A 26,447-nucleotide genomic window follows, 5' to 3' on the forward strand; every position below is an offset into this window, starting at 1 on the left:
TGTACTTTGAGAAATGCTTTGTCTTTGTGTGTGTTTTTACCTGTGTGTTTTGATGGACATACTTTAAGAGTGAGATTTGGAAAGAGGAGTCTACCTAATTAACTTTTTTGGCCCAAGTCATAGTTGTTAATGGAAATTGAATTAATAAAATTTCAGAAAGGTGTTAAGCATCATGTCACCAGTTTTCCACTAGAGGGTGCTCCAAATTTGCTTTTAAAAAACAACAAAAATCGGACTAGATAAAGAGGCACATTCGCATTCTTTTAAAAAAGCATTTCTTTGAGTTATTTTTAAATTGTTCTTAATTATTTCACCCATTTATTTACATTATATAGTTAGCATTTTAAGTCTCCTCTCTAGGATAAAAGTTTTCAATTTTCAGAGTTAGCTTGAATGAAATTAGATTAAGAAAGGCCAATTATGTCAAGACAAATGGAAGTATATTAGACATTCCTCAACTTCTAAAAATTGATAATGATTTAAAAGTTTTGTGTGTAGTAAATTTTTACCAACAGTCCATATTTCAAAGTGGTTTTTAATTATATTATCTATATATTGTAACCAAACTTTGTATAATTTAGACAACTATTATTTTTAAAGTGAATTTTGAATGTGGTTCATTGCAGAAAATGCATTTTAATGCTTGCAGCTAAAAATGCCTCAAATATCATGAAGCATCTTCCATTGAATATTTTGGATTCATTATGTCTTCAACACAGACTGTAACATATTAAAAATTTAGAACTTTAGATTCTTTTATAAAATTCTCCAATCTCTTAAGTGTTGATGGAGCATATTTTAATGATAAGTAACGTTTCTCCCATTCTTCAAGATAAAACACCTTTTTGTCTTCTGATCTCATTTGCCAGATTGGGCAAGTTTATAGTCTGTGACTGCTTGGATGAAGGTGGTTTAGAATTGTAATCAGACTTCCACTGATTGATCTGTGTCCAGTTTCCTGGTATGAGAGATGGAGCAGAAAGAAGGGCACACCCAGATTTCATTTCACTGGGGTCTTTTGGGAATATGCTCCCAGTACACTCTTCTGCCTGTAAATATAGGTGAGACAGAAAAGGGTCAGACTGAGAACTTCAGGAGTGTATGGAGGAAAATGTTCCACTCCATTTAGAGAATTTCGACATCTCTTCAGGGGTAATGTGCAAGAATGCAAAATACGAATCTCAAAAACAGATTTCCCAGGTTTTTTTTTTTGCCGTTGTCTTTATTCATTGTGGATACTTTCAGCTTGGTTGAAGATTCCTCGACTTGTGCAGCAGAGGGCGCTGCCTATCCACCAAAAATGTAAAAGTCTGGGAATTACCATTTTATTGTCATGTGGTTAATTATAATATTGTTTTCTTGAAGCAGATTTGGGGTGAATGATGTTGCACTTAATGCATTCATATAGCTGTATTTGGATAACAAGTTAAAATTTTAAGCTGTGGTATGGGATTGGAAAAAATATGAATTCTTTTCAGAATTGGTGCCCATTATGGAAGCTTTAAGAAACACACTCAGGTTAGTGCAGTTGTGGCATGACTCTAAGATGATTGGGTTTTTCTCAATTCTTTGGAGAAAGTGTTTTGGTTTATTTTTATTTTTTTAGGACTTGAGGGAAAAATCAGTTTAACTGAAAAACTTACCTGTTTATGGTATAAGATTTTATCATAGATTAGCATGTAAAATTAAAAAGTAAATAACTGAAAAACATTCACAAATGTAAACAAGGAGCTGGGGTAAGTTCAGTGTAGGTCCTAAGGGTGGCCCTTTATCCTGGAGTTACGCATTTGTATAGTGGCAGGAGCAGTGGCTTTTTGTCTGTCTTGGCAGGTCCAAGCTACTTTTAACTTTTAGCCTTTTCAGGGAGCTCAAACTAAAGAAAAATACTCATTCTTGTTGTTATTCTGATTGAACTTTTTTTCCCATAGATCTCCTATTCTAATCTTCTTTATCAAACTTTAATTTTATATGAAATTGGTTCACTTCCTTTTTTAATTCTGAGGAACAGTCTCCTGTAGGGGTTCAATGTGTCAGGCTCTAAAGTAACAATTTCGGGGGATTAAATTGCCCCTCCACCACTGGGCGACTTTTGGCAAGTTACCTGATATGACTCAGTCTTTTCTTCTGAATGTGTAAATAATATTAGAACAACTCTAATTTAGTTCCTATTCACATGGTGGTGCTTTCTCAGCTATGTGTATTTAAGTTATTCAGTTTGGTAGTTCAAATATACTGTAAAATCTAAAATTTCAGACTTTATTTTTTAGTGTGCTTTTTAAATCTCTGGGACATGAGAGAAAGTGATATAAAACGTTTCATGCATTTAGTAGGGACTGGGTAAATGCTTTTAAAATGAATAAATGAAGTAGGCTTTTTCATGTCATTTATATCCATCCTTAGCATGTCCAGAAAATTCTATTTCATGCAAAACTTTTAGTATTACTATAGACTATGGACATACTATTTACCAGTTTAATTGGTTTTTTCTCAGTTGATGTGTGCAAAGGGGAACCTGGCCCATGAGACATTCCCTTTTTATCCATAAATACTTTTTTAGTTTTTATTGGTCATTATTTTATGTTTGTCTTCACATGAATTAGGATTCTTTGACATTATTTAAATTCTGATTTTTAAAGTTTCTTGAAAATTCAGTATCAGAAAGGCGATCTTGTGTTTACTGAAACCTATCATAAGGAAAATGTTATTGGTTGCTGCTGTCAATGTGCTTTTTTTTTTTAAGTTTGTTTTAGAAGGACATGGTTTCTTCTTAGAAGTAATAAAAAAAAGGATAAAATTCTATATATACTCTTTGTACCTAAGGAGCTGAAAAATTACTTCATGGAGAAAGTAATTGGGTGATGAAAAATGTGTTGGGTTTATATGTGATGCAAATGGAGAAAAAACTCATTCCAGTAAAATACTCAGAAGCTTGAAGTAAGCACTGCCTTTGCAGGTAATATACAGGCTGGTTAGGTTAAAATAAGGTCAGATGGTGAGGAAAATCAGTATGCCTCCTTTTGGGTCACCTTTTATAGGCCAAAGCTTAATTCAGTCATTGAAGTAGAAGTGTAGGTTAGGATATCAAATTTTTTTGTTTTCTTATCAAGTAAGTTTTCTTACAAGTGATGTATTCCTTAATGTTGGGAAGACACTGTATTTGTTTTACTTTGCAATGAATACTTTTTGGGGATGTCAAATTTTAATTTACTTTAAAGCATTCAAAGTTCTACCATAGACTAGAAACCATGAACTAGATTATCAAAAAGTTAATGCATTTTCATAGTGATTCCTTGAGCAAAAAATGTGTCAAATTTTAAGGTAATGGGGTTATACAATAGGGAAACTGTAACCATTAGTCTTGGATATGAGTTTTAATTCATTTAGGTGGCTCATCTTGCTACAATCTTCCTCCTCAGTGACCTAATTGAAGTTGAGAGTTGTATTAGTCAGTATAAAATATTTGGCCTGTATCAGAATCACCTGGAGAGCAAGTTAAGCTACAGATTGCTGGAATCAGGCTTATGGTTTCAATTCAGTAGGTATGGTAGGGCAGGAGAATTTGTTTTTAGTAGCAAAGAAACTGTCCATAAATATCTGAAATGGTTATTAAAATTCTTCTCCCTTTTTAAAATCCACACCTATTTAGATCCTGCGTTCTCTTCTCTTACTTCAATGAAAACAGCATATCATAAAACAGATTGAAAGAAGAAGGAAATATGGGAGTCCAGCTGTCTCCTACTAAGCCAGATATTAGATTTGCAGAGTGAAGGCAATACCAGTCTTAATTTTTTTTTTGTTTTTTTGTTTCAGGTACTATTCATAATAAGTAAGTTATATCAAAATATTAATGACTTAAATTTTTAAATTAATATTTTTAAAAGGTCTCTGTTTTAATTACTAATGCTGTAAATATCAGTAGAGGTAGTCCAAGTAAGGCTTTTTGGAGTCCTCAGTAATTTATAAGAGCATTTTGGTCGAGACCAAAATGTTTTAGAATTGTTGATTGAAAGCCATGGTTTTTCATCTTAAAAGGCTTACTGTTCTGCTTCAAAAATTAAAACAGTTCTCTGGAAGAAAAGAATATTCCAGGGCAAAAACTTCATTGGATTTAACGAGTATAGGAAAATGAAAATATGTACATATAAAAATTTGTTTTTCCTGAATGGAAATAGACTATATAATTGGATATACTGTCTTAAGTAGACATGGTTTGCCCCCTTTTGTTAGTTAGCTTAATTTTGTCCTTGTTAATAAGAAGCCATCTGAACAGCTAAATGCAAAATGATAATAAATTATCTGAAACTTTTAGCAGATAATTGGAATGCCTATATTACTGTGTTCTTATGTATGTCTTGTTTTTCTTTGTTAATCAAAAACTCTTATTGAAAATATTTCCTCATTACTATGATTTTAACTGTAAGTAAAATTACCTCTAACCACATATATCATAAGGTTTAATTAATAAGTATTGGGAGACATGGTATAACTGTAGGGAGCATTTTTAGTTTCAAAAATATATGTTCCATTGTATCAATAAGTAGTTGTTTGCCACCTTCTTTGTTTCTACATTTCATGGTAGGGCAATAGGAAAGATATAAATTCACATGACAAGTTAAGGCATTATGTGGGAAAACACTAAAATGTGAGGTTATATACAAAACAATTGAAGAGGGTGGGAAACTTCCTGTGGAGAAGAGTCTCGGGGAAGAATTTTTGAATTTGGAAATTGTGTGCGATTTTTAGAAAAATAGAGTTTGGAATATAGAGAACAGGAAAATAAAAAGATTGGTAATATTTAATTACTAGATAAAACAAATTTTTAAAAACTCATCATACCGTTAGTTTCAGCAGTATCTATTATTTTTAATCAAGAACTACAAATGTCTTAAACTATAATTGCAGAAATAAGTTCATGTCACTTATACAAAATAACAGAAGAATTTAATTAGCACCTCTTATTCCCTTTAGATCACAAGTCAGGGACAAAAGGAAATAATTACAGTCAACATTTGGTTTGTTTTGTGTACACTTTACCTCTTGACTCTCTAGGGTAAAAGATTTGAATAAGACCATACTTCATGAATTTCTTAAGCATTTTTTAAAATTTTCATGAAGTGCACTTTTAAAAATCCTTATAAGTTTCATTTACAGAAATTAACTTTAAAAGAGTTACTCCTTTTAGTATGTATGAGGATGAATTTCTTAAAACATTAATAGCTTTTTTTCAAAATACATGATTCTTTGAACTTGCAAAGCATAGTAATGGTTTCACTTGTTAGATACTGAATGTTTTATGCCTTATAATTAAACAGTAATCTTGTTCTTTGCAAATTTTCTTACAAGAAGGATAGAAAATAGTATATTTGCTAATGCTTCTCCATTTGCAAGCAATGATGCATAGCTGAAATTGGAATTCCAGTAATGTCTGTGATAAAATGAGGAAAAGTGGAGTTAGGTTTCCTCTTAAAGGATGGAGCCCATTAAATAAAGCATGTTGTGATGGTTGATACCATTTGATTTATTAAGGATGGCAGTTTTGAATAAAAGATTGTTCATATAAGCTATCTGTTCAAGTGCTGAGTATCATTAGGAATTATATTGGTAACAAAACATTATTTAGTTAAATAAAACCAAGAAAAGTTTATCTATACCTATAATATTATAAGCTTTTCCTTTCTTTACCTCATCAAGAGTAAAATAGTGATTGTCTAACAAGGTGGAAAATAAAGGAGAACTCCAGAGACTTAAACACAGAATGGAGTGCTTAGCTTAGTTGAACAGAGGATATATATTTAGTTGAAGGCAGTGAAATCCTTAACAGAAGCTTATGATGGACTTTTCACCAAATCATGGAAAGGTAAATGATAGTACTTCCTTGAACGTCCTTGAACTTAATGAAGTTCCTTGAAGTTCAAGCTTCCTTGAATCTTAAGAGATTAGGAGATGATGCTTTCCTGGTGAGTAGTACAGTTACCAGATTCCTTACTCTAAACTAGTTTCTCATCTTTTCAGAATCACAAACTTAACCTTGGGAATTTGGTGAAGTCTGGATTTCCAAGAAATCAATTTAATTGTGCTTAGAGACCACTGAAGCCCAATTTAGGATTCTGAAAATGTGTTTTTCAATCATGAGTAATACATAGAACTGTTTTAAATAGAAATGAAACCCCCTGTGTTGACATTTTACACTTTATAGTATTAAATACGTATAACATAAAACCTGATATTAACTTCTTGTGCATCTTCTCTTAAATAACTAAAATAAAAACATTTATAAATTAAATCATGTTACAAACTAACAAAATTTAATCTAACATTATTAAGACAGTATATATAAGTATATATATATATATATAATAACATTATTAAGACAGTCTCAATATAAGATATTGAGACTAAACTGTCACTTGAAGTGTGAATATGATAAAGATAGTAAAGTGAGTTTGAGTTTATTAATATATCTTATACTATGTTTATTTGAAATACTTCCTGACCTCCATTTGTTCAGGATGCTGTCATGTAATTTCAAGGTATAACTAATTCTTCTGTTAGTACTAGCCTGCAACAATTAAAGTAACTTTGCTGTTTGTTACCAACCCAGTCAAAAACAGTGAAATCACAGGACAGTACTAAGTAGTAAGATAGCATCCAGATGATCAGACTCAGCCTCTATTAATTTTATGATAGATCTTCATGAAAATGAAGACATAAAATTTTAAAAACAAAACAACTTGTCTAAAGAACTATCAGATTTCTAGAAGATATTCTCACATCAGATTTCTCACATCAATAATGTTATTGAAAGTTGTCTAACCTATAAATGTAAAATTGAGATGTCATCAGCTAAGTGAATGCAAAATAACCACATTGAGTTCCCCCTATGCTATGCATTATTTTAGGTTTCAGGACTATAACAAAAATAAATAAAACAAGATTCTTGATTTTAAGACTCTTAATGGTTTGTTAAAGACTTTAGCTTGAGGGGGAAAATACGTGAGCAGTTAGTTTCAGTAAACCCTTAGCTAACATGTTTTGATGGAAATAGGTGATGTAGGAGTCTCATTAATAACTGTTTACCAAACATGCTGATTTCGTTAGCCCTAGTGTGAACTAGAGGAACCATTTGGCTCAGCTGTAACTGCTTCAGTTATTTTTTGGAGTGAACAAAAGCTATTTTCAATTCTTGGTAGGTTCCTTGCTATATATATCTAATTATAATTCCTTCTGATCTCACTTCTTGCATTTGTCATTTTCTGTTTCACATATACTCACTGAAAAATGCTTAGGTAACTCACCAGTTTTCCTATTGGAACAGTACATTTTAAGCTTGAAATAAGCTTTAAAAAAAATCATGGAGATTATCTGGATAAATGGAAAACAGGTTTTCAGTGCAGTGGTTACATTGGTAAAGGCTATCTTTTCTACAGCCAGGTGTTTTACACCTTTAGATAGTTGTTACAGCATTCATATGTGAGCTGTTGTTTCTCTTTAAACCCCATGTCCCAAATTAGTACAACTTCTACAGTCACTCCAGATAATTTGGAGTGTAGTTTTCTTTACTGTTGTCTGGAAATTGTGCCAATATCTATCTTGAATTTTACTTAAATATTAATAACATTATTGCCTTAAATTTGGACTGTCTTATTATTTGGCCTTGGCAAATTATTTGTTTCTCATTTTCAAAGTTTTATAAGATTTCCAATTTAGTGTATTATTTAGTTTTTCTTTGTAAGAAATATGCTTTTTCAAGTAAAGAATTGGTTGTTCCTTTATATTTAATTTTACTAATTCCTGGCAGTTGTGTTCTCAGGTATAAGAGACATATAAATATAAGTTCAGTATATTTTAACCATCTTTAAAATTGTAGTTATTAACATTTGTAAGCACCTTTAAGAGACCTGGTCATTAGATGTAACAGCTTAATTTAGTTTTGTTTAGGGCTAAAATGATTTCTTACTCTCTGAGTCAAGGACATATTTTCCAAAATGGGACAAGACTGTAGATGATCATTCTTAAATGAGGTTTTTTAGTTATTTCATTAGACACACTCATCAATAACTTAGGAATGATATTAACAGCTGACAATTAGAATGTTAACTGTGTACCAGGTGTACTGGGCTGAGTGTCAGATGTGTTATCTCTTTTAATTTTACCCTGTGAGGTAATTGTCAGTATTAATCCATTTTGGAGTTCAGAAAGTAAAGCTTAGAACGTTTAAGTAGCTTAGTCAGGGTCACATGCCTGATCAGGTGAGACATGAAGGTGTCAGTTGTACTGAAGGGCAGCTATACTCCTGACTCAGAGCGCCTGCCAGTGCATCACTGTCACCTGGGACTTGATTGCCACAACCTCAGCCAGTTCTATGTCCAACAGTGACTAAATGATGGAGTTTAAAGTTCATAGATAACAGTAATAATACGCAGAGAAAGAGATAGACAGAGGGTATAGCTAACATCTTAAATGGATAGAGTCAATATATAAGAATATTTTGCAAGATGGCAAAAGTATTAAAAAACTCAATATATGTACTACAAAATGGAAAGTTTTTGACTTGTGCCCTTAAGTGAAAGAAATTTAAGCTCCCCACATAGGTGATGGAGGATAGGTTTCCACATAAAACAGGTCTTAATGTTATTACAAGACAACTGAGAGTGGGCAGGTTGCACGAGGAAGATTTTAGGTTCGCTTTTTAAATGAATTAGTTGCTTTATTCAATAGTGAGTGCTACTATGTGCCAGAAACTATTCTGAGGCTGGGGATACAGCAGTACACAACAAATCTCTGCCTTGGATTTAGGATCCATGGCGTTGGATTTTCTGTTAAAATGTATTCCTCCTTTATACTTACTTGTAAATCACCTGTAAAATTCAGTAGCAAATCATTTTCTAAAGTGAATGATCACATTCTTACCTATCTGGTCTATGAATTAAAATGACTGTTCTCGGGTTTGTCTTAACAGCACTGCAGCTGTAGCTGGCTGTTGGCAGATTTTAATACTGTGCTTCGTTTCCTAGTCTGCAGCTAATGAGTGACACCAGTTCATTGAAAATGGTTGTGATGCAGCCAACAATATAATTTTAAATATGGGGAATTTTTGGGGGGTGGGGTGGGGAATAGTAATAAGTTAAAGAAAGGATTCCTCTAATGAATACTTAAATGGTCTTCCACTAAGTGAAGGGAGTTCGCTTAAATTTATTCATGAGAAATTTGCTACAAGATACTAATTTCTGCTAATACCTTAAAAAGTTGTTTAGGCTTTGGCCGTCTTTGATTCTAGATGATTCTAAGCATATTTTCATCTGAATGAATATTGAGTCGTGAAATACTGCTGTAAGGGCCACTCCCAAGCCTGGTGTTAGAGGGTCAAACAATTTAATAGACTTCATCAAGAACTAATAGTCCTTATGATGAAACACTGCTTATGCCGATTGTATGACATATACCCTTGCCAGTTCTTTGAAATAATTCTGGAAACAAATTAGTTTTTTGTCAACATCCAGGCAAACTCTTCCACATAGACTTTGGATATATTTTGGGTCGAGATCCGAAGCCTCTTCCTCCTCCAATGAAGCTGAATAAAGAAATGGTAGAAGGAATGGGGGGCACACAGAGTGAGCAATACCAAGAGTTTCGTAAGCAGTGTTACACGGCCTTTCTCCACCTTCGAAGGTAAGTTGATTTGATGACAGAATTTTGGTAAATTCATTTCATAGAGCAAAAAAAGTTCAAATATATACATTCTTAACATCACTCTTTTGCAGGATGGCACAAGCATTCTTAATGTGTATTTGATGTCTATTTTTATAAATAGTCTAATATTAAAGTCTGCAAACAAAGAATATCTTGCTTTCCCACTAATTATCTGATTGCTAAATCCCACCAAGCAAGAAGGTGGCATTACACAAGATGAGGCAAACACTTCAAAATCAGTATGTTAAAATCAATTTAGTAGAATATACTCCGTGTTCTTTGACAGTACTGGAATAGAGAAAAGGTTAAGGAGCTTTAATACTCCTCAGGTCTCCCTGAAGGCAGTCTTGAAGGATTATAATCACCATGTTGGCTTTTTTTCCTTTTTCTTAGCTGACTTCCCACTTCCTTATCAGAAATGAAGGAATTAGCTTGAGTGGTGTTAATCCTCTCATCCTTATTCTTCAGCACCCTTATCAGCCTTAGTTTTTGTTGCTCCTTGGGAGCATTCAGTAGTTCCTTGAAGTGATTGGAGAATAAAAGCTACATCTCTGTTTAGCATTTCATCATTCAGCTGAAAAGAAAAATCTGATTTTTCTCAATCTCTTCTTTTTTCTCCAGTGCCACTCCATCATCCTAGTATATTTAGGATTGAACATCATATATCAGGAAAGAAAGAAATTAAAAGTCATGTTTGTTAAATATAGAACATGGCTCTGATTATTAGTCAAAAATGACAGGATAATTTTTCTCTTAACTCCCATTTTTTCAACTCAACTATTCAAAGTGAAATTCTTAGTCCAGCAGAAAATCACAGCCCAGAACACATACCTACATGTTCTTCCAGATGAAAATATAACCAATAGATAATGATTTGCCTATGCATGTTTTCTCTTGTCATATTTATGCTTGGGACATCATCTACTCATATAGTGGCTAGAACATAATCACTCAGTGTACACTTCTTGAATAAGAACCTTCAGTATTTATATGAGAACCCCCAGAATTTCTGTTTCACGTGTGGGGTGAGTCCACGTTGCCAGGTGGTGATGATGCGGATTGTCCCAGGAGAACTGCTGTCCTGTGCTAATCAGGTTTCACCTTTGCAGTGAGTCAGCAGGCCATCATTGTTAACTCAGTCTCTACTCTGTTGTCACAAACTGTAACATGCATTTTACAAACAGTTCGTTTATTTATCCTTTGGGTGGCAGAGTAGCTCAGTTTTACTTTCCAGAAATGCTAAAGGAATAATGAAAAGATCAGTGGTGCTTTGATCTCACTTTCAGAGAGATATGAATTGCACTTTAACATGGGATTTTTAATTTAAAATAGTCAAAGCCTACAGAAAAATAGTTGGAACCATGATGATCTCAGTGATGAGGCAGACAGGGTGATGTGAAATGATAACTAGAGAAACATCAAAGGTGCTCTATCTTATTGAAAGCAGAAGGAAACAATGTGCTTTATAAACTGTCATTGATAATGGATTAGCAGCAATTCAGTAAAATGAGAAAACAGGCAGGTTATTAATATGGAGCTGAAAAGTTTCCTCACTACTTTGTGAAAATTGTTTTATTTTTATTTTTAAAAATTTCACTGTATTTCTTCAGTTAAGGTCAGCTGGACCCTAAATTTTGACCAGCATTTATTTTTTAACTGTTTTATTTCCGAATATGGTTCTGTTAGTAAAAATTGCCTTTAGGGCATAAGAATTAACCTGATAGTCAAAAGCTTATTTGGAACCAAGTTTATTTTACACTTCTAGGGTTTTGTAGGTATGAACAAACACCTTCTTTCTGTGTTTTTTGTTGATTTTTGATCAATTACTACAACAAGAAACTGTTGACTAACATTGGGCCACATAACAGAGTAGTCACTTTGAACTAAGTTATGAATGGTTACAGTTGTGCAGATGTCAGAACATATTTCCTGGTGTGATTTTCATGTAACAAAATATATTATCATCCCTTATTAACCAATACTTATTAAGTCAGTAATTAATAGGTAAATATATTTTTTGAATGTTGTCTCATGGCAGCAGTAATGCTAAAACATCTTTAATCTCTTAAACGGTCAAGGAAAATATAACTCATTCTTTAATACATATTCATGCCAAACATCAAGCTAGATACTAATGATAAAAGTTAGCTTAAATTTGTGAGTAAAAATACTGAAATTAGGAATGCATTTTATGTTGTCTGCGGATGTTTGGCTAACTGATCACACATTGCCTTTCATCATTTGCATCATTGTTTTCCCTCCTTGAACTAGCACAGTTACTAAATCTTGGGATTCTACTCTATTCATTGCACTAAAAAAATGGGTAGATTATAGGGGAAATAGACCTCTGAAATACTGAAAGAACCTCACGAGATATAGTTAAATACATTTCTTTTTTCAGTGCTGAAAGCTTTTACTGAAAAATTCAGACCATCTTTGTATGATCAGTGGTTAGTATGGTGGTTGGCATAAATGTGGGTAAGAAAAAGTATACTTTCGTTGAACAGTTTACTCAACCCATTCCTTTTTAAAAATTAAATTATGTACATTCATCCTTACATCTTTGTCTAGACTCGATACTGCACACTTTTCCCACCCTATCATCAATTTTTTATGTAACCTTGTATTTTCTTTTGATAATGGGTTTAAAGCTTCCTAGTGACCTTTAAATCTGTCTTTCTGGGTAGAATATTGAATGAGACTACTCTGTGTAATATGTACTTTCTGTTTTGGGTCACATGTTTTCTCTCAAATGGAAAATTCAGGATAATGGCAACCGATGTAGAAGATTAAGACAGTTAATGTAATCACAAATTACCAACAGAGTAATTTGATATTTAGGTTTCTTATAGAATATTCCATTTTATATTTATGTACATTATGTACATTCTGTTCCCCTTTGCTGTAATAATGCAGGGTGGGTGGTTAAATTTAAACCAGCAGATGATCCATAAAGCATTAATATTGTCATTTAAAAAAGAAACAAACATGCTTCCATAATGGCAGACATTTTAGTATAGATCCTGACCATCTATTAGAATCACTTGGAGAACATTCGGGGGTAGGGGTGCAGGGAATAGAAAACAGTTCTGGGCCCCATCAGATTAACTTTCTGGGATTGGACTCAGGTATTAACATTTTTAGGAAGCTCCTCAGGTGAATCTAATGGACTGCCAGTTTTGAGAACATCTGAAATATCCCTTTCAGAATTGAGCCCTATATTTCCCTCTCTGTTACCTTGCGAGTCTACCCTGTGGTAGATTCTAAGATTCCCCTGTGGTAAAATTGGGAGAAACTGTATAGTCAACAGTGAAGAGTATGAGTAATTGAGGGTTCACTGAAAGAGCATCTTCTTTTTTGATAACATAATACATAGCAGCTGGCTGTACTTTGCTGACACCACAGTCCTTGCATTCCTCAAGTGGATCTTTGTCTTTATTTCCATATCCTACATGCTGTAAGTTTAGAGAAGGGCTTGGTGTCCTTCTTGCTCCCTGTGGCCACCTCCAAATTATTTCTTCCCTTGCCTTCTTAAAGAAGAAAAACATTATGAGATCACACCAATAGATACACTACCCATTGCTAACCACCCTCTGTCTACCTGCCGGGTCACTCTTGTTCCTGAAAGCTTTTATTTTGCCTTCTTCATGACTACTACTGTGACTTCAGCATCCACATGAATGGTCCAGCCATGACCTGGCCTCCCAGGGCCTTGTCCTCCTCATTTAGAGCCAACCGTGTCCACTCCCTCTCTTCAACACCAATAACTTGCCCATCTAAAATATCAATCCCATACTTTCCACTTTCTGACCAACACCTTCTAGCCTTACAGCTCATTTTTGGATGCCCCCATGCCTACAAGTTTTCAGTCTCATTGATACTTACAGTCTGGTCACTCTACCACCAAATAAAATCTATCTCATATTCTCACCTCTCTCCTTTCCCCACTGAATTCTCTAGCCCCAAACTGTAATCACTTTTACAACCCCTACCTATAAACTCTGTCCTACAGTTTTATCCAGTTCTCCAACTTCACCTGCTGATATCCCAAATCTAATCAGATCTGTCTGCCTTCCTATTTCATGTGTACAGTGCACAGCTATGTTACTGAAGGAAATCCAATAATCATGGTGTTCTCACCACTGGATTTAAATCACTTGTTCTCAACTGGTGGCTATTCCTAATTTCCTCCCACCCCAAAAACAGATTTGACTGTCCCTGGAGACAATGTTGGTTGTCGCAACTGGGTGAGTGCCGCTGGCATCAAGTGGGAAGAAGCCAGGGATGTTGCCAAAATAGTATTGCTGCCTTATTTCTTCTTGTCCTTCACCACCCATCTACTTTATACTGTCCTGTTCACAGTGCATCCACTTATTTGCCTCCTTTTCTTCCTTTATCCTTCTCTAGTAAGGCTTCTATTTCTGCTCTGCTGTTGAAACTATTTTTGTCAAGATGAACAGTTCCCTATACCAAATCTCATAGCAGCTTTTGCTTCCTAGCAGCTTTTGACACAGTTAACTACTCCTTTGTCCGTGAAAACCTTTCTTAGATTTGGTTTAACCCTCTCTGTTTCTCTTTTTGCCTTATTGGCCACTTCTATTTCTTTGCTGATTTCTTCCCTTTTCTTTCTTTACCTATTGAACTGTCTAGAAGTTTTATTATTGGTATAAAGAATTTAGTTCTGAATTTTTTTTCTTCCAAAATCTCTTCTTAATAAGGATTTTTCTCCAGACCTGTGACTTTAAATAGGATCTAAATGCTGATGGCTTCGAACTTTACACCATCAGCTCTGTTATCTTCTCTGAGATAAATCTGCCTCCTTGATATCTCCACTGAGGATCTAGTAGGCATTTCAAACTCAATATGTCTGAAACAGAATTCTCAATTTCTTGCCCCAAATACTATTCTTCATTCATTCTCTTATTTTGGTGAATAACAGTAGTTTGCCATTTCTGAGGCTAGGTCCTTGGTGACACTGAGTCCTCCTGTCCTGTCTCCCCCACTCCACTGAAGCCATCAGCAAGTGTCATCCACTCTGTCCTCAAACCTTAGCCTGAGAACCTCCGTAGTGTTTCTTTTTCCACCTGGACGTCAGTGAATTTCCCTACCTCCCTTCTTATTCCCTACAAAGTGGTAAGTGTGAGCTTTTGAAAAGGTGTATTTGAGCATGTCACGCCGCTTAAACTTAGCTACTTCCCAGTGCATTTAGAATAAAATCATAGCTCTTTAAGATGGCTCCTCTTCCTGCCCCATCAATCTCTGATCCATTTCTCTGTTTTCTTCTTTTTTATCTTTTTAATTGGCAAACCAGGTGTGAACTACCTTGTTTATCAGTTTATTGTGTGTCTCCACCCTCTTCCAGAATATAAGCCTCATGAATGTAGGGACTTTGTTTCGTCACCATTGTATCTCTAGCACTAGAACAGTGTATAGAGTGAGTACTCAGGAGATATTTGGTTGAATAAATAAAATTGTTATATGAGTAAAAATGGACTAATGTTTATGATGTACTTTTTACCAGTTCTCACAAGGAAATCAGTAACTTGAAAGCTAGGTTAAAGCTATTAAGCTATTTTCTTTTTCTTTTTTTTTTAAAGAGTTTGAGTGAGTTAGGGCCTAATTTGACTAGAAGATTACATCAAGTTGTAAGTTTTTATTGTAGTCCCTCTTGATTTCTATGGGCAGTATAAAATTTAAAAATGTTGATAAAATAGGTGATTTGAGGTTTACATGGACAGTCAATTGCCTACAAATCCATTATCATTATAGTTCAAGTATTTATCAGTTGTTGTGCAGCATGTTGTGCTTTTTTTATATTACAGATCAGTAGATGGCTAGAAAAAAGATGCTGCATTACCTAAGTCCTGACCTCCACCTCTAGAAAACACAAGGCTCTTGTCTTGACACTTTTACTGAGACCAGCTAAAAACCTTCATTGCCCAACAACAAAGCTTCCTTTGCTCACATCCATCGCCAAAGTCAAACTTGCATATCCTTTTATTATTACAGTGCTAAGAAGGGGCCACCAGAGCCTAACTGTCCAAGAGGAGATTATTCTGGAGCAGGAGGTGGATTGTGCCCAGTGTACACTTACTTACACCTGTCTCCACAAGGCTCCATCCCTGGAAATGAGCATTTAGCATAGCAAAATTCTTTCTCCTTGATTGGAGGAAGAAGAGGCATTTGAGGATTGGTGAGGATTAACCTGTAGTTCCTGTAGGGGCCAGCATAGTCCAAACTGGATGTTTTTTAGATATCTAGCCCATCTCTATTACAGTAGAGTATTAGCTGTTTGCCCCTTCATTTAGGATTCCTTCTATCTAGACCAGTCACTGTAGTTCCTGCAATGGTGATCATTAGTGAATATCCTGGAGTGTAGTCACGAATGCTTAGTGGGATGGCTGTATTTCCTTTTCATTCACTCACTCATGACACACTGAGATAGTCTTAAAGTCAGATTCTTGTCGTTATCTAGCAAAGACAGATCTTCATTGTTCAGTAATTGTTAACTAGGTGTAAAGTGGATTCTCCTTCAGTCTCTTCCAAAAAGAAGATGCTTAGTAATGAATGAAAAGAATGTGATTAGATGGTTACTACAAAAGTTTGTTCCATTGTCTGGAGCCTAGAAATAACATCAAGACCCCAGAGTAAGTAATTTTTTCAAGGCTTGCTTTTCAGTGAGGAACCTGATGAATAGTCAGCTGTAAAATTCTAACACAGTGCTTTTTTTATCCCCCACTCTCCTTTAGGTATTCGAATCTGATTTTGAACTTGTTTTCCTTGATGGTGGATGCAAACATTCCAGATATTGCTCTCGAACCAGATAAAACTGTGAAAAAGGTAATTTTTATACATCCTGAGATATCATAGTCTACTTCTCATATATAAAAGATGTTAAAGTTTTAATAACCCATTTCCCCTTATTGTCCCAGCCCCTAGTCTTTTAAGTAACATAAATTAAGAAAGAGACCTTTGTGTAATTTTTTCACATTCCAGAATATAACAATCTCTCAAGTCCTCTGAAGCCAGTTTTGTACTTTTCCTGTTCATATACCCAACCACATGAACAGGTCACTATATCCAGAGAGAAGGATCATGATTACAACCCTTGCTCTTTGTCCTGAAAAGTATAGTTCTTCTTTAATGCTCCTAATAGGATACTTGATTCTTAGCACTCTCAGGCTATGTGTTAAGGATCAGAAAAAAATCCTGCAATCCTATATAGGAGAAAACAGCCATTTTTTAATCTCTATCTTCACTGTCCTATACTCTTGGTTTACATACTTTCTTAACTGTGTCAGGAGAGTAGAGACCTGGTTTTTTCACTCAGCATGCAAAGAGGAGAAGAAAGGATAGCCTTCATGTAGGCTAACTGATTCAGAGCTCTCCTTCCTTGATTTCTAATGAGAGATGGGAAGAAGGGTGGCAGATTTGAAGGATTCTGTCTGAATTTATTTCTGACTTTCTGAATCACTGGAGGGGAGAGGAAATTAGGTAAAGTACTTTTAAACCAAATAGCATGATCTTAAATATCAGTATGATTATTAATATTGAACTTGAAAGAAAGATAGTATAGCTTTTTAACTTGTAGAAGTATAAAATTACCCAAGGGCAGTAGCAGTCTCAGATGGAGTTGCTTTGGTGGTTGAAAATAATAATTGGCACCAAAACGCTCCGAGTTCTTATGTACCCAACAACTATGAACATTATTAGAAAAATAACTCTGTAGACCAAACATTGTTTTAGTCTGTTCAGGCTGCTGTAACAAAATAACAAGCTGGGTGGCTTCTAAACAACAGAAATTTCTTTCTCACAATTCTAGAGTCTAGATGTCCAAGATCAGGGTGTCCACATGGTCAAGTGAGGGCCCTCTTTAGGTTGAAGACTTCTTGTGTCTTCACATGGTGAAAGGGACTACAGAGCTCTGTGAGATCTCTTTTTAAGAATACTAATGCCATTCATGGCGGAGGTCTATCCTTATGAACCTAAGTATCTTCCAGAGACCCCCACCTCCTAATACCATGACTTGGACATTAGGATTTCAACATCGATTTTGGTGTGGGGATGATACAAATATCCAGATGACTGCAAACATGAATAGACTAATCTCTTTTACCTTATTCTATAAGTCTTTGGCAAGCAATGAGAAAGATTTTAATGTAAATACTTTATTTTTTGCCATTTAAGAAAATTATGCTCTTACTAGGATTTCATTTATTTTATCCAGCAAGCACTGTTTCAATAAAAAAATTTCCCCCACCTCCCAGTAGGAAATAGAGAACTTACCACACTAGTTTTTGGTATAGCTGATTTTTTTTGTCATTTTATTTTTTTTATTAACTGAAGCACATCCATCAAGAAATATAATTGGCTGATGAAAATGTCCTTAGCTATAATTGATGGCTGCACCAGATTTCAGATTTTTTTTAACTCATTTATCTCTGTCATATGTTCACTCTTCCCTGAGTTCACTTCTATTCTAGCAGTGTTTATCAAACTGAGTCTTCCAATTTCTTCTGCCAGTTAAGTTATGTTGTTCCTGTTCTTAATAAAAAATACTTTTGTTCCATTTCTGTTTCTCTTTTAGAAAATCATGACTGTTGTTTAAAGACAGTGCTCTTTTGTTACCAGCACTCTTTAGGGTACTTCTTTTAATGTATGAGCAATACATTTTATGAAGGAAAAAAGCATGCATACTAGTCATTTTTCTTTAGAGTAGTAGTCTTTAGCTGTTTATTCTAGTTTCAGTTAAGTGAATCTTGTAAAAAATGTATTCCACTATACTTTTCCCTGAAAGACATTTCATAAAATGTTTCTTTGCTTTCTGCTGCCTTATCAAGAATGTGAAGTAACCAGTTGCAACATAAACTTGATATTAAAGTCATAATAATATTGGAAAGCTAAATTAGAATAGGCTAAAATTTATGTTCCCTTGACTTTTAAGGAGTAGAAGTAGGTTTTTATACTTTAATAAAATAACAACTTCTGATATTACTTTGAAGTCTTATTACATGGAAAATTTTTTTGTTGGCTTCATGAATAGAAACCAGCTAGAGAAACACAGTGGCACACTTGAGGCTGAAGTCTTCAGAGAAGTACACGTTATTCTGATTATTTGAGTAATCACAAGGAAATCCAACAATATTTTCCTGTCTCCATATCTTTTTTTAGTATGTATCAATTTCATTTTAATTTTTTGGAAACTTACTATATATGTATGTACTACATGACATTTTTATTAATCATATTTATTTCTTAGAAAACACAATTGCCTAAAACATGTGAGATGGGTAACAATTTAAAACACAGAGGCATACTTTGGAGATATTCTGGGTTTGGTTCCGAACCACCATAATAAAGCAAATATCGCAATAGAGTCAAATGAATTTTTGGTTTTCCAGTGCATACATAAAAGTTGTATTTCTATGTGGTAGTTAATCTAGTGCACAATGGCATTATACCAAAAACTATATTAATTAAGAAATATTGCTAAAAAATGCTATCTGAGCTTTCATGAATGATTTCTCTGTAGCCTGTGATGCTATTTGATAACATTTTATCCACAGTAAAACTTTCAAAATTGGAGTCAGTCCTCTGAAAGTTTGCTCTTATCTTATCAACTAGGTTTATATAATATTCTAAAATCCTTCCCTGTCATTTCAACAGTCTTCACATGTTGACCAGGAGTGGGTTCCATCTCAAGAAACCACTTCCCTTGCTCACCCATCAGAAGCAGTTCCTCATCCCTTAAAAGTTTGACCATTGCAGCAATTAAGTCACATCTTCAGGTTCCATTTCTAATTCTAGTTCTCTTGCTATTTCCACCATATCTGCAGTTACTAACTCAAATGAAGTCTTGAACTCCTCAAAGTCATCTATGCGGGTTGGAATCAACTTCTTCCATATCCCTGCCAATGTTGGTATTTTGATTTGACCTCTTCCTATGAGTCATAAATATTCTTAGTGGCATCTAGAATGGTGAATCCTTTCCCGGACAATTCTAATTTATTTTTTCCAGATCCATCAGAGGAATCACTATCTATAGAGGCTATACAGCGTTACAAAATGTATATCTTAAATACTAAGATTTGAAAGTCAAAATGATGCCTTGATCTATGTACTGCAGAATGGATGCTGTGTTAGCAGGCATGAAAAAAACATTAATCTCTTTGTGTATCTTCATCAGAGCTCTTGGGTAATCAGGTGCACTGTCAAAGAGCAGTAATATTTTGAAAAGACTCTTTATTCTGAGCAGTAGGTCTCAATAGTAGGCTTAACATACTGAGTAAACCATGTTATAAACAGATGTGCTGTTACCCAGGCTTTGTTGTTCCATTTATAGAGCACAGGCAGAGTAGATTTAGCATCATTCTAAAGGACCATAGGATTTTCAGCAGGATAAATGAGCATTGGCTTAGTTTAAAGTCACCAACAGTATTAGTCCCCAGCAAGAGAGCTAGCCTGTCCTTTGAAGCTCGGAATCCACGCACTGACTTCTCTCTAGCTATGAAACTCCTAGATGGCATCTTCTTCCACTAGAAGATTTTTTTGTCTACACAGAAGGCCTGTTGTTTGGTGTAGCCATTTTCATTAGTTGTCTTAGCTGATCTTCTGGATAATTTGCTGCAGCTTCTACATCAGCACTTGCTGCTTTACCTTGAACTTTCATGTTATGGACACAGCTTCTTTCCTTTTAACTTTGTAACCAACCTTGTATCTAAGGAGGCCAAGGAGAGGGAGAGAGACAGGGGAATGGCCAATCCTTCGAGCAGTCAGAACATACACAACCTTTATATATTAAGTTCCCCATCTTAATATTGTCAGAACTCACAGTGCCCCAAAACAGTTAAAATAGTAACATCACAGGTCACCATAACAAATGCAGTAAGAATACAAATGTTTGAAATATTGTCAGAATTACCAAATGTAAAGGCATGAAATTAGCAAATGCTGTTGGTAAAATGGTGTTTGTAGATTTGGTCAAACAGGGTTGCCACAGACCTTCAATTTGTAAAAAATGTAGTAGCTGCAAAGAACAGTAAAATAAGGTATATCTGTAATCATCAATCTCAAACATCAGTTGTGTGCCTGGTAACAGTAGGCTAGTGTTACCCTCTTTGCTTGGGTTATGAAGCTTGGTCAAAAGTTGTTTTAATCTTCTAACGGTTTAGAATTAAGCTGTCCACCTAGTTCAATAAAAATAATACATATTGATAAAAGCCAAGTTTTATGGTGCTAGTATAACTAACACATCGTAGTGGCTAGGCTAATTTCCATCAATAAGCATATGTCCTATTAGGCTTTTTCTTAATAAATTTTTATATGAAATATTTAAATAATAAAAAATGCAGATGCTCATGTAACAAACACCATTTACTGTCACCCACATTTAACAAATGTTAACATTTTCCTCTGCTTGCTTTAAATCCTCCTTTATTGTAAATGAACCAAAATGCTCCAGTTCATGTTGAATTACACTCACCTCCATTCCTCTGTCCTAAGCATAATCATTCTCCTACAGTTTGAGTATATCTGTCCCATGAATATATTTTATCCTTCATTCAGTTCACTCAGCATTATTTATTGAGGTTTACTATGTGTCAAGCACTGTCTCAGTAAAAATAAATAGTAGTATTATTTAGTCATACTATTTTAGTAGTACTAATAGTAATAGTAATAATAAACAAAGCAAGTTTCCTGCCCTGGTGGAGCTTACCTTCTAGTAAGGGAAACAGACAAGAAACAAGATAAAGTAAGATGTATAGCATATTAGTAGTGATTAGTGTTACAGAGAAAGAAAAGCAACAGAGGGAAATGAAATGTTGAATTGGCATTGCTTGTTAGAAATTTTAGATTTTGTAGCCAGGAAGGGCCTCACAGAGATGATATGTATCAGCTTATTTTGAATAAATTTAAAAAAGATACCTTATAAATCTGTGGTATGGAAATAAGATTTCTTAGTTCCTGTTGATTATGCTAGTGAAGAAAAGTTAAAGTACTTGAGATAAAAAACATGTATTACCTGCCAAGTCATTAACTTTGTTACAAGTCAAGTACGTTGAAAGAAGGCAATTGCCTATCTTCAAAGAGTTTCACATCTTAGCTTTTTGCAGGGGAAAAAAATGTAAAGAAAAGGTAGGACTGCTTTAATGGATAAAAAAGACCACTTGACAGTCATTGCTTTGTCATTCATGCTCTTCCTTTAAATCAACAATAAGATAAAACCTTTTAAACTGAGTAACAAGTTTGTTCAAAGTAATTGAGTGAGATCATACTATTTTGTGTTGAATTAAATGGATGTGTTCCTCCTCCAAATTGATTTTTTACTAAACTGTAAAACAGAAATTCTGTATTTTAAGAGGCTCTGGATTATCTGAAGATCTGTTTCAAATGATCTATAAAATTAAATGACCTTTGGTGCCTCCAAGATTAATAAACGTACAAGCCAAAGTGTGCACTCATGTGGAATTTTGGCACTGTAGGTTTTGTTTTTCTTACTTCCAACAACTACAGCATTGATTATTGCTTAGCAATAGTTGGATGGTCAGTTTTTGTCATTTCTCTTTAATTACTCCTTATTTTATTCAAGTAAGGGATTTTTGTTTTTAATTCTAAATGTAGCTCAAATAATCAAATGAACTCAGCAAGAAAATAATACTTAGATTAAAACTCTTCCTTTCACTCTGATGACTGAAAATTGTTCTTTTATTATATTCAGGCATATGATTAAATTATTAGGAAATGAATACAAGGAAAAGCATTTTTCTGATTCTAATATTTTGAATAAAGAATTTAATAGAGAAGATCTGCTTTTCTTAGTTTAATTAAAGTTACTATTTTCAGAGATGTTAAACACTAAAATTATTTTCTTCTGTGTTACTGAGTATTAAATTAGTCTTGTAATGGTGTATTTTGTGCTTTTAAAGACAGGGTAAAGATTAGGTATCAGTGAAATCACTGTGCTCCTTATGAAAGACAATAGAGTTTATCTAGAAATGTGTTACAGGGTTTTGTTGGAGAATAGCTCTACATACCTGAGAATGAATGCAAGAAGAGTGTACATCAAAATGCTATTAAAGACAAAATTTAATATGTAATACTAACTGAAGTGGGGGGGGGGGCTGTGTGCACATGCACACACATGAAAAGACCTTACATTTTATAATGTGAAGAACACGGAATGTAGATTGAAGAAAATGATTGGAACCTTAATGACCTATGGGACAATAGCAAGTAGTCTAACGTAAGTCAGTAAGTCTCAAATCAACCATTTATATGTAGTTAACTTTCTTTGTAATAATAGCGAGTATGTTCATATTTGGGAAGTAACATTTTCTTTATATGCCAAATACTTATCTACTGTTTGTGGTTCAAACACACAAATATGCAAATTTAAATAAATTGGGCTAAAGTTTTATTTTGATTCTCCTTCCCTATAGTTTTTGATGTCCCTAAAAATAGTTCCAAAACTTATCAGACATTATCTTTCTTAAATAGAAATCCAGGAAAATAAAGCATTAAACTCAAGGAACATGTGTGTCATTAATTAGGATCCAGAAATGGAAGAATTAGTTGATTGGGGATACACCCTTAGGTCTCCCTCCACCAAACTGTCCTTCACATTTTATATCTATCTCTCTTTTATTTCCCTTGTCTTGCGGCTGCAGAGCTGTTGATCATCTGGCATACCTCTAGCTGGTGAAGAGACAAGCACTGATTGGGGGCCTTGGGGTGACATACTACATCCTTTCTTCTTTCTAGATTTCTAGTAGTTAAACTCCATACTTAAAAGAAAATGCTAAATGTGGACCACTTTTTACTCACTTGGAAATCTCATTTCTCTTCTCTTGTCTTTTTGTAAGTATATATAGGTCACTTAGAAGAGTAGAAAGAAGTAGAGTGTAATGGTTACATGCACTGGCATGAGATTTTCTGGAAGCATGAGACCCTTATCATCTGTTACAGGCCCTTGGATTGGCTTCATGAATTCTCTTTGCCTCAGTTTCTGCATCTTATAGGTAGAGATATTTTCTACCTCAGAGCCATCTGAAAGTCAAGTGGGATACTGGATCTACAGGTTTTGTACAAAGTAGTTATACAGTAACATTGGCTTTTATTTTTTTAGGGAACCATTCTGAATATCTCTTCTTATTTTTTTAGTACTTATTGAGAGTCAACTGCAATTTTAAATATGAAATTAAGGAATAATTCCTCTGTCTTTGGAAATTATAGACCAATCGGAGTAGTTATTTGCCAGGAGTAAAGGAATTGCAACAGGAAAGAAGACATTTTAGAAGTTGTAGTTTAGTGATTTACCAGTGATTGACATAGTTCCTGTTCTTGTATAGGAAGTGAGTTGGAGAAGAATTTAATAAAATTTCACCTTACCACATCCATTTCATACTGAGAACACGGAATAAAGTGAAGGAGATTGCTAATAAATGTCACTATTTAAATTTTAAGTAGTTTAGCTTTGAAATGCACATAAAGTTAAAGCACACTTCTGTTAAATGAACAAATTTTGTCTTGTTTTTTAAATTTCAGAGTTAAACAGAGCTATATTTTCTCTTTCTTTTTTCTTAAAAAATATTTACAGCCAATAAGGATAGGGTGATATAAAAACATAGAAAAAAACAGTAGACTTTTTACACTCAGAAGAGTAATGTGTAAGTTACAAGTCATTTTTTTTTTGGCATAGGAATAGCTTGTAATATGTTGTAATAGCATCTATATCAATTTGATTCTATCTTTTCCAAATATGTTTTCCTTCATTCAAATGACTAAAAGATTATGGCCTTGTAGGTCCAGGACAAATTCCGTCTAGACCTGTCTGATGAAGAGGCGGTGCATTACATGCAGAGTCTGATTGATGAAAGTGTCCATGCTCTCTTTGCTGCAGTGGTAGAACAGATTCATAAATTCGCCCAGGTAAGTTCTCTGAGGGCAGTGCTTTTATCTCAGCTTCGCCAGACTCTACGCCAGAGTCCTTAGAGAGCCACACTTTTTTCCTGCTAAAGACATCTTTTCAGGTTTTTTTTTTTAAGTAAGCCTTCTTCGACATCTCACTAGCCAGCCAATCAATGTGAATGTGTCCCCTGCATTATTAGCTCTAAAACATCCCACTTACATTTTCTTAGTAATGACTAAGTTGTGGAGCATCAGCCTAGGTTTATTAGCTTTGTAGTCAGTGGTGATGGTAAACCCTTCTTGAGAATGATCTTGGGTCTAGCAGAGTCCTCTGCAAGTGAGATGTGGACACTTGCAGGTTTTGGTAAATGGTGAAGTGCTATGAAAAGACTTAGAAGCCAAGAAAAGCAGTGCATACCATAAAATGAAAAGGTCTAACTTGTAGACTCCCTGTTAGCAGAATCTTTGATACAGGTGTAACCTATGATGATAAACCTCAGATTTAAAGCCTGTTTATGATTTTCATGGTGAGGATGATTAGAAAAATAATTAGCAAACAGAACAATTAGGGCTATTTCCCCCCCACACCCTCATACTCTTCTCCTTGTGTACTCCTTCCTAACCTCACACATTCTGTTAGTAATAATTTTGCTAATCACCCAGGCTCAAAGCATGTCTGCTTTGACTTTTCCCTCACCCAGTACCAATATGTCACCAACCCTTATTATTTTTTTCATCAATCATTTCTTTAATTATCCTTTATCATTTTCTGACTACTAATATTTTTATCTAGTTTTTTCTTCACTTGGATAACTAAAGCCCTTTATAATTGATCTGTTTTAGTCTTTTTCTTCTCTAAGCAATCTTTATTTTTCTAAACATCTTGTTCCACAAAACAGTGTTTTACCTTGTACTTTTTTATTTTTATTTTTTTATTTTGGTATCATTGATCTACAATACATGAGGAACATTATGTTTACTAGACTCCCCCCTTCACCACATCCCCCCCACATACCCCATTAGTCACTGTCCATCAGCATAGTAAGATGCTGTAGAATCACTACTTGTCTTCTCTGTGTTGCACAGTCCTCCCCATGTCCCCCCACACATTATACATGCTAATCGTAATGCCCCCTTTCTTCTCCCCCTCCCCCTTCTCCCTCCCTTCCCACCCATCCTCCCTAGTCCCTCTCCCTTTGGTAACTGTTAGTCCATTCATGGGTTCTGTGATTCTGCTGCTGTTTTGTTCCTTCGGTTTTTCCTTTGTTCTTATGCTCCACATATGAGTGAAATCATTTGGTACTTGTCTTTGTCCGCCTGGCTTATTTCACTGAGCATAATACCCTCTAGCTCCATCCATGTTGTTGCAAATGGTAGAATTTGTTTTCTTCTTATGGCTGAATAATATTCCATTGTATATATGTACCACATCTGCTTTATCCATTCATCTACTGATGGACACTTAGATTGCTTCCATTTCTTGGCTATTGTAAATAGTGCTGCGATAAACATAGGGGTGCATCTGTCTTTTTCAAACTGGGCTGCTGTATTCTTAGGGTAAATTCCTAGAAGTGGGATTCCTGGGTCAAATGGTATTTCTGTTTTTAGTTTTTTTAGGAACCTCCATATTGCTTTCCACAGTGGTTGGACTATTTTACATTCCCACCAGCAGTGTAGGAGGGTTCTCCTTTCTCCACAACCTCGCCAACATTTGTTGTTGTTTGTCTTTTGGATGGTGGCGATCCTTACTGGTGTGAGGTGATACCTCATTGTGGTTTTAATTTGCATTTCTCTGATGAATAGCGATGTGGAGCATCTTTTCATGTCCTTGTACTTTTTAAAATATATAT

The 26,447-nt window shown here is 34.6% G+C and overlaps 1 protein-coding gene across 4 annotated transcripts in view; it reads left to right on the forward strand.

Annotated features, from left to right (window-relative positions):
- Positions 1-26,447, forward strand: part of PIK3C3 (phosphatidylinositol 3-kinase catalytic subunit type 3) — a 158,447-nt gene that overhangs the window by 115,973 nt on the left and 16,027 nt on the right. For 3 of the 4 annotated variants that reach the window (XM_036885051.2, XM_036885052.2, XM_057504142.1), the window contains 3 exons: positions 9,501-9,669; positions 16,440-16,530; positions 24,493-24,618. In XM_036885051.2, coding sequence (XP_036740946.1) covers positions 9,501-9,669; positions 16,440-16,530; positions 24,493-24,618 — 386 coding nt within the window. The remainder of the gene's footprint in view (positions 1-9,500; positions 9,670-16,439; positions 16,531-24,492; positions 24,619-26,447) is intronic. The other variant, XM_036885053.2, reaches the window with a different exon arrangement.

Source organism: Manis pentadactyla, chromosome 6 (genome assembly GCF_030020395.1).
Source record: "Manis pentadactyla isolate mManPen7 chromosome 6, mManPen7.hap1, whole genome shotgun sequence".
Lineage (NCBI taxonomy): Eukaryota > Metazoa > Chordata > Mammalia > Pholidota > Manidae > Manis > Manis pentadactyla.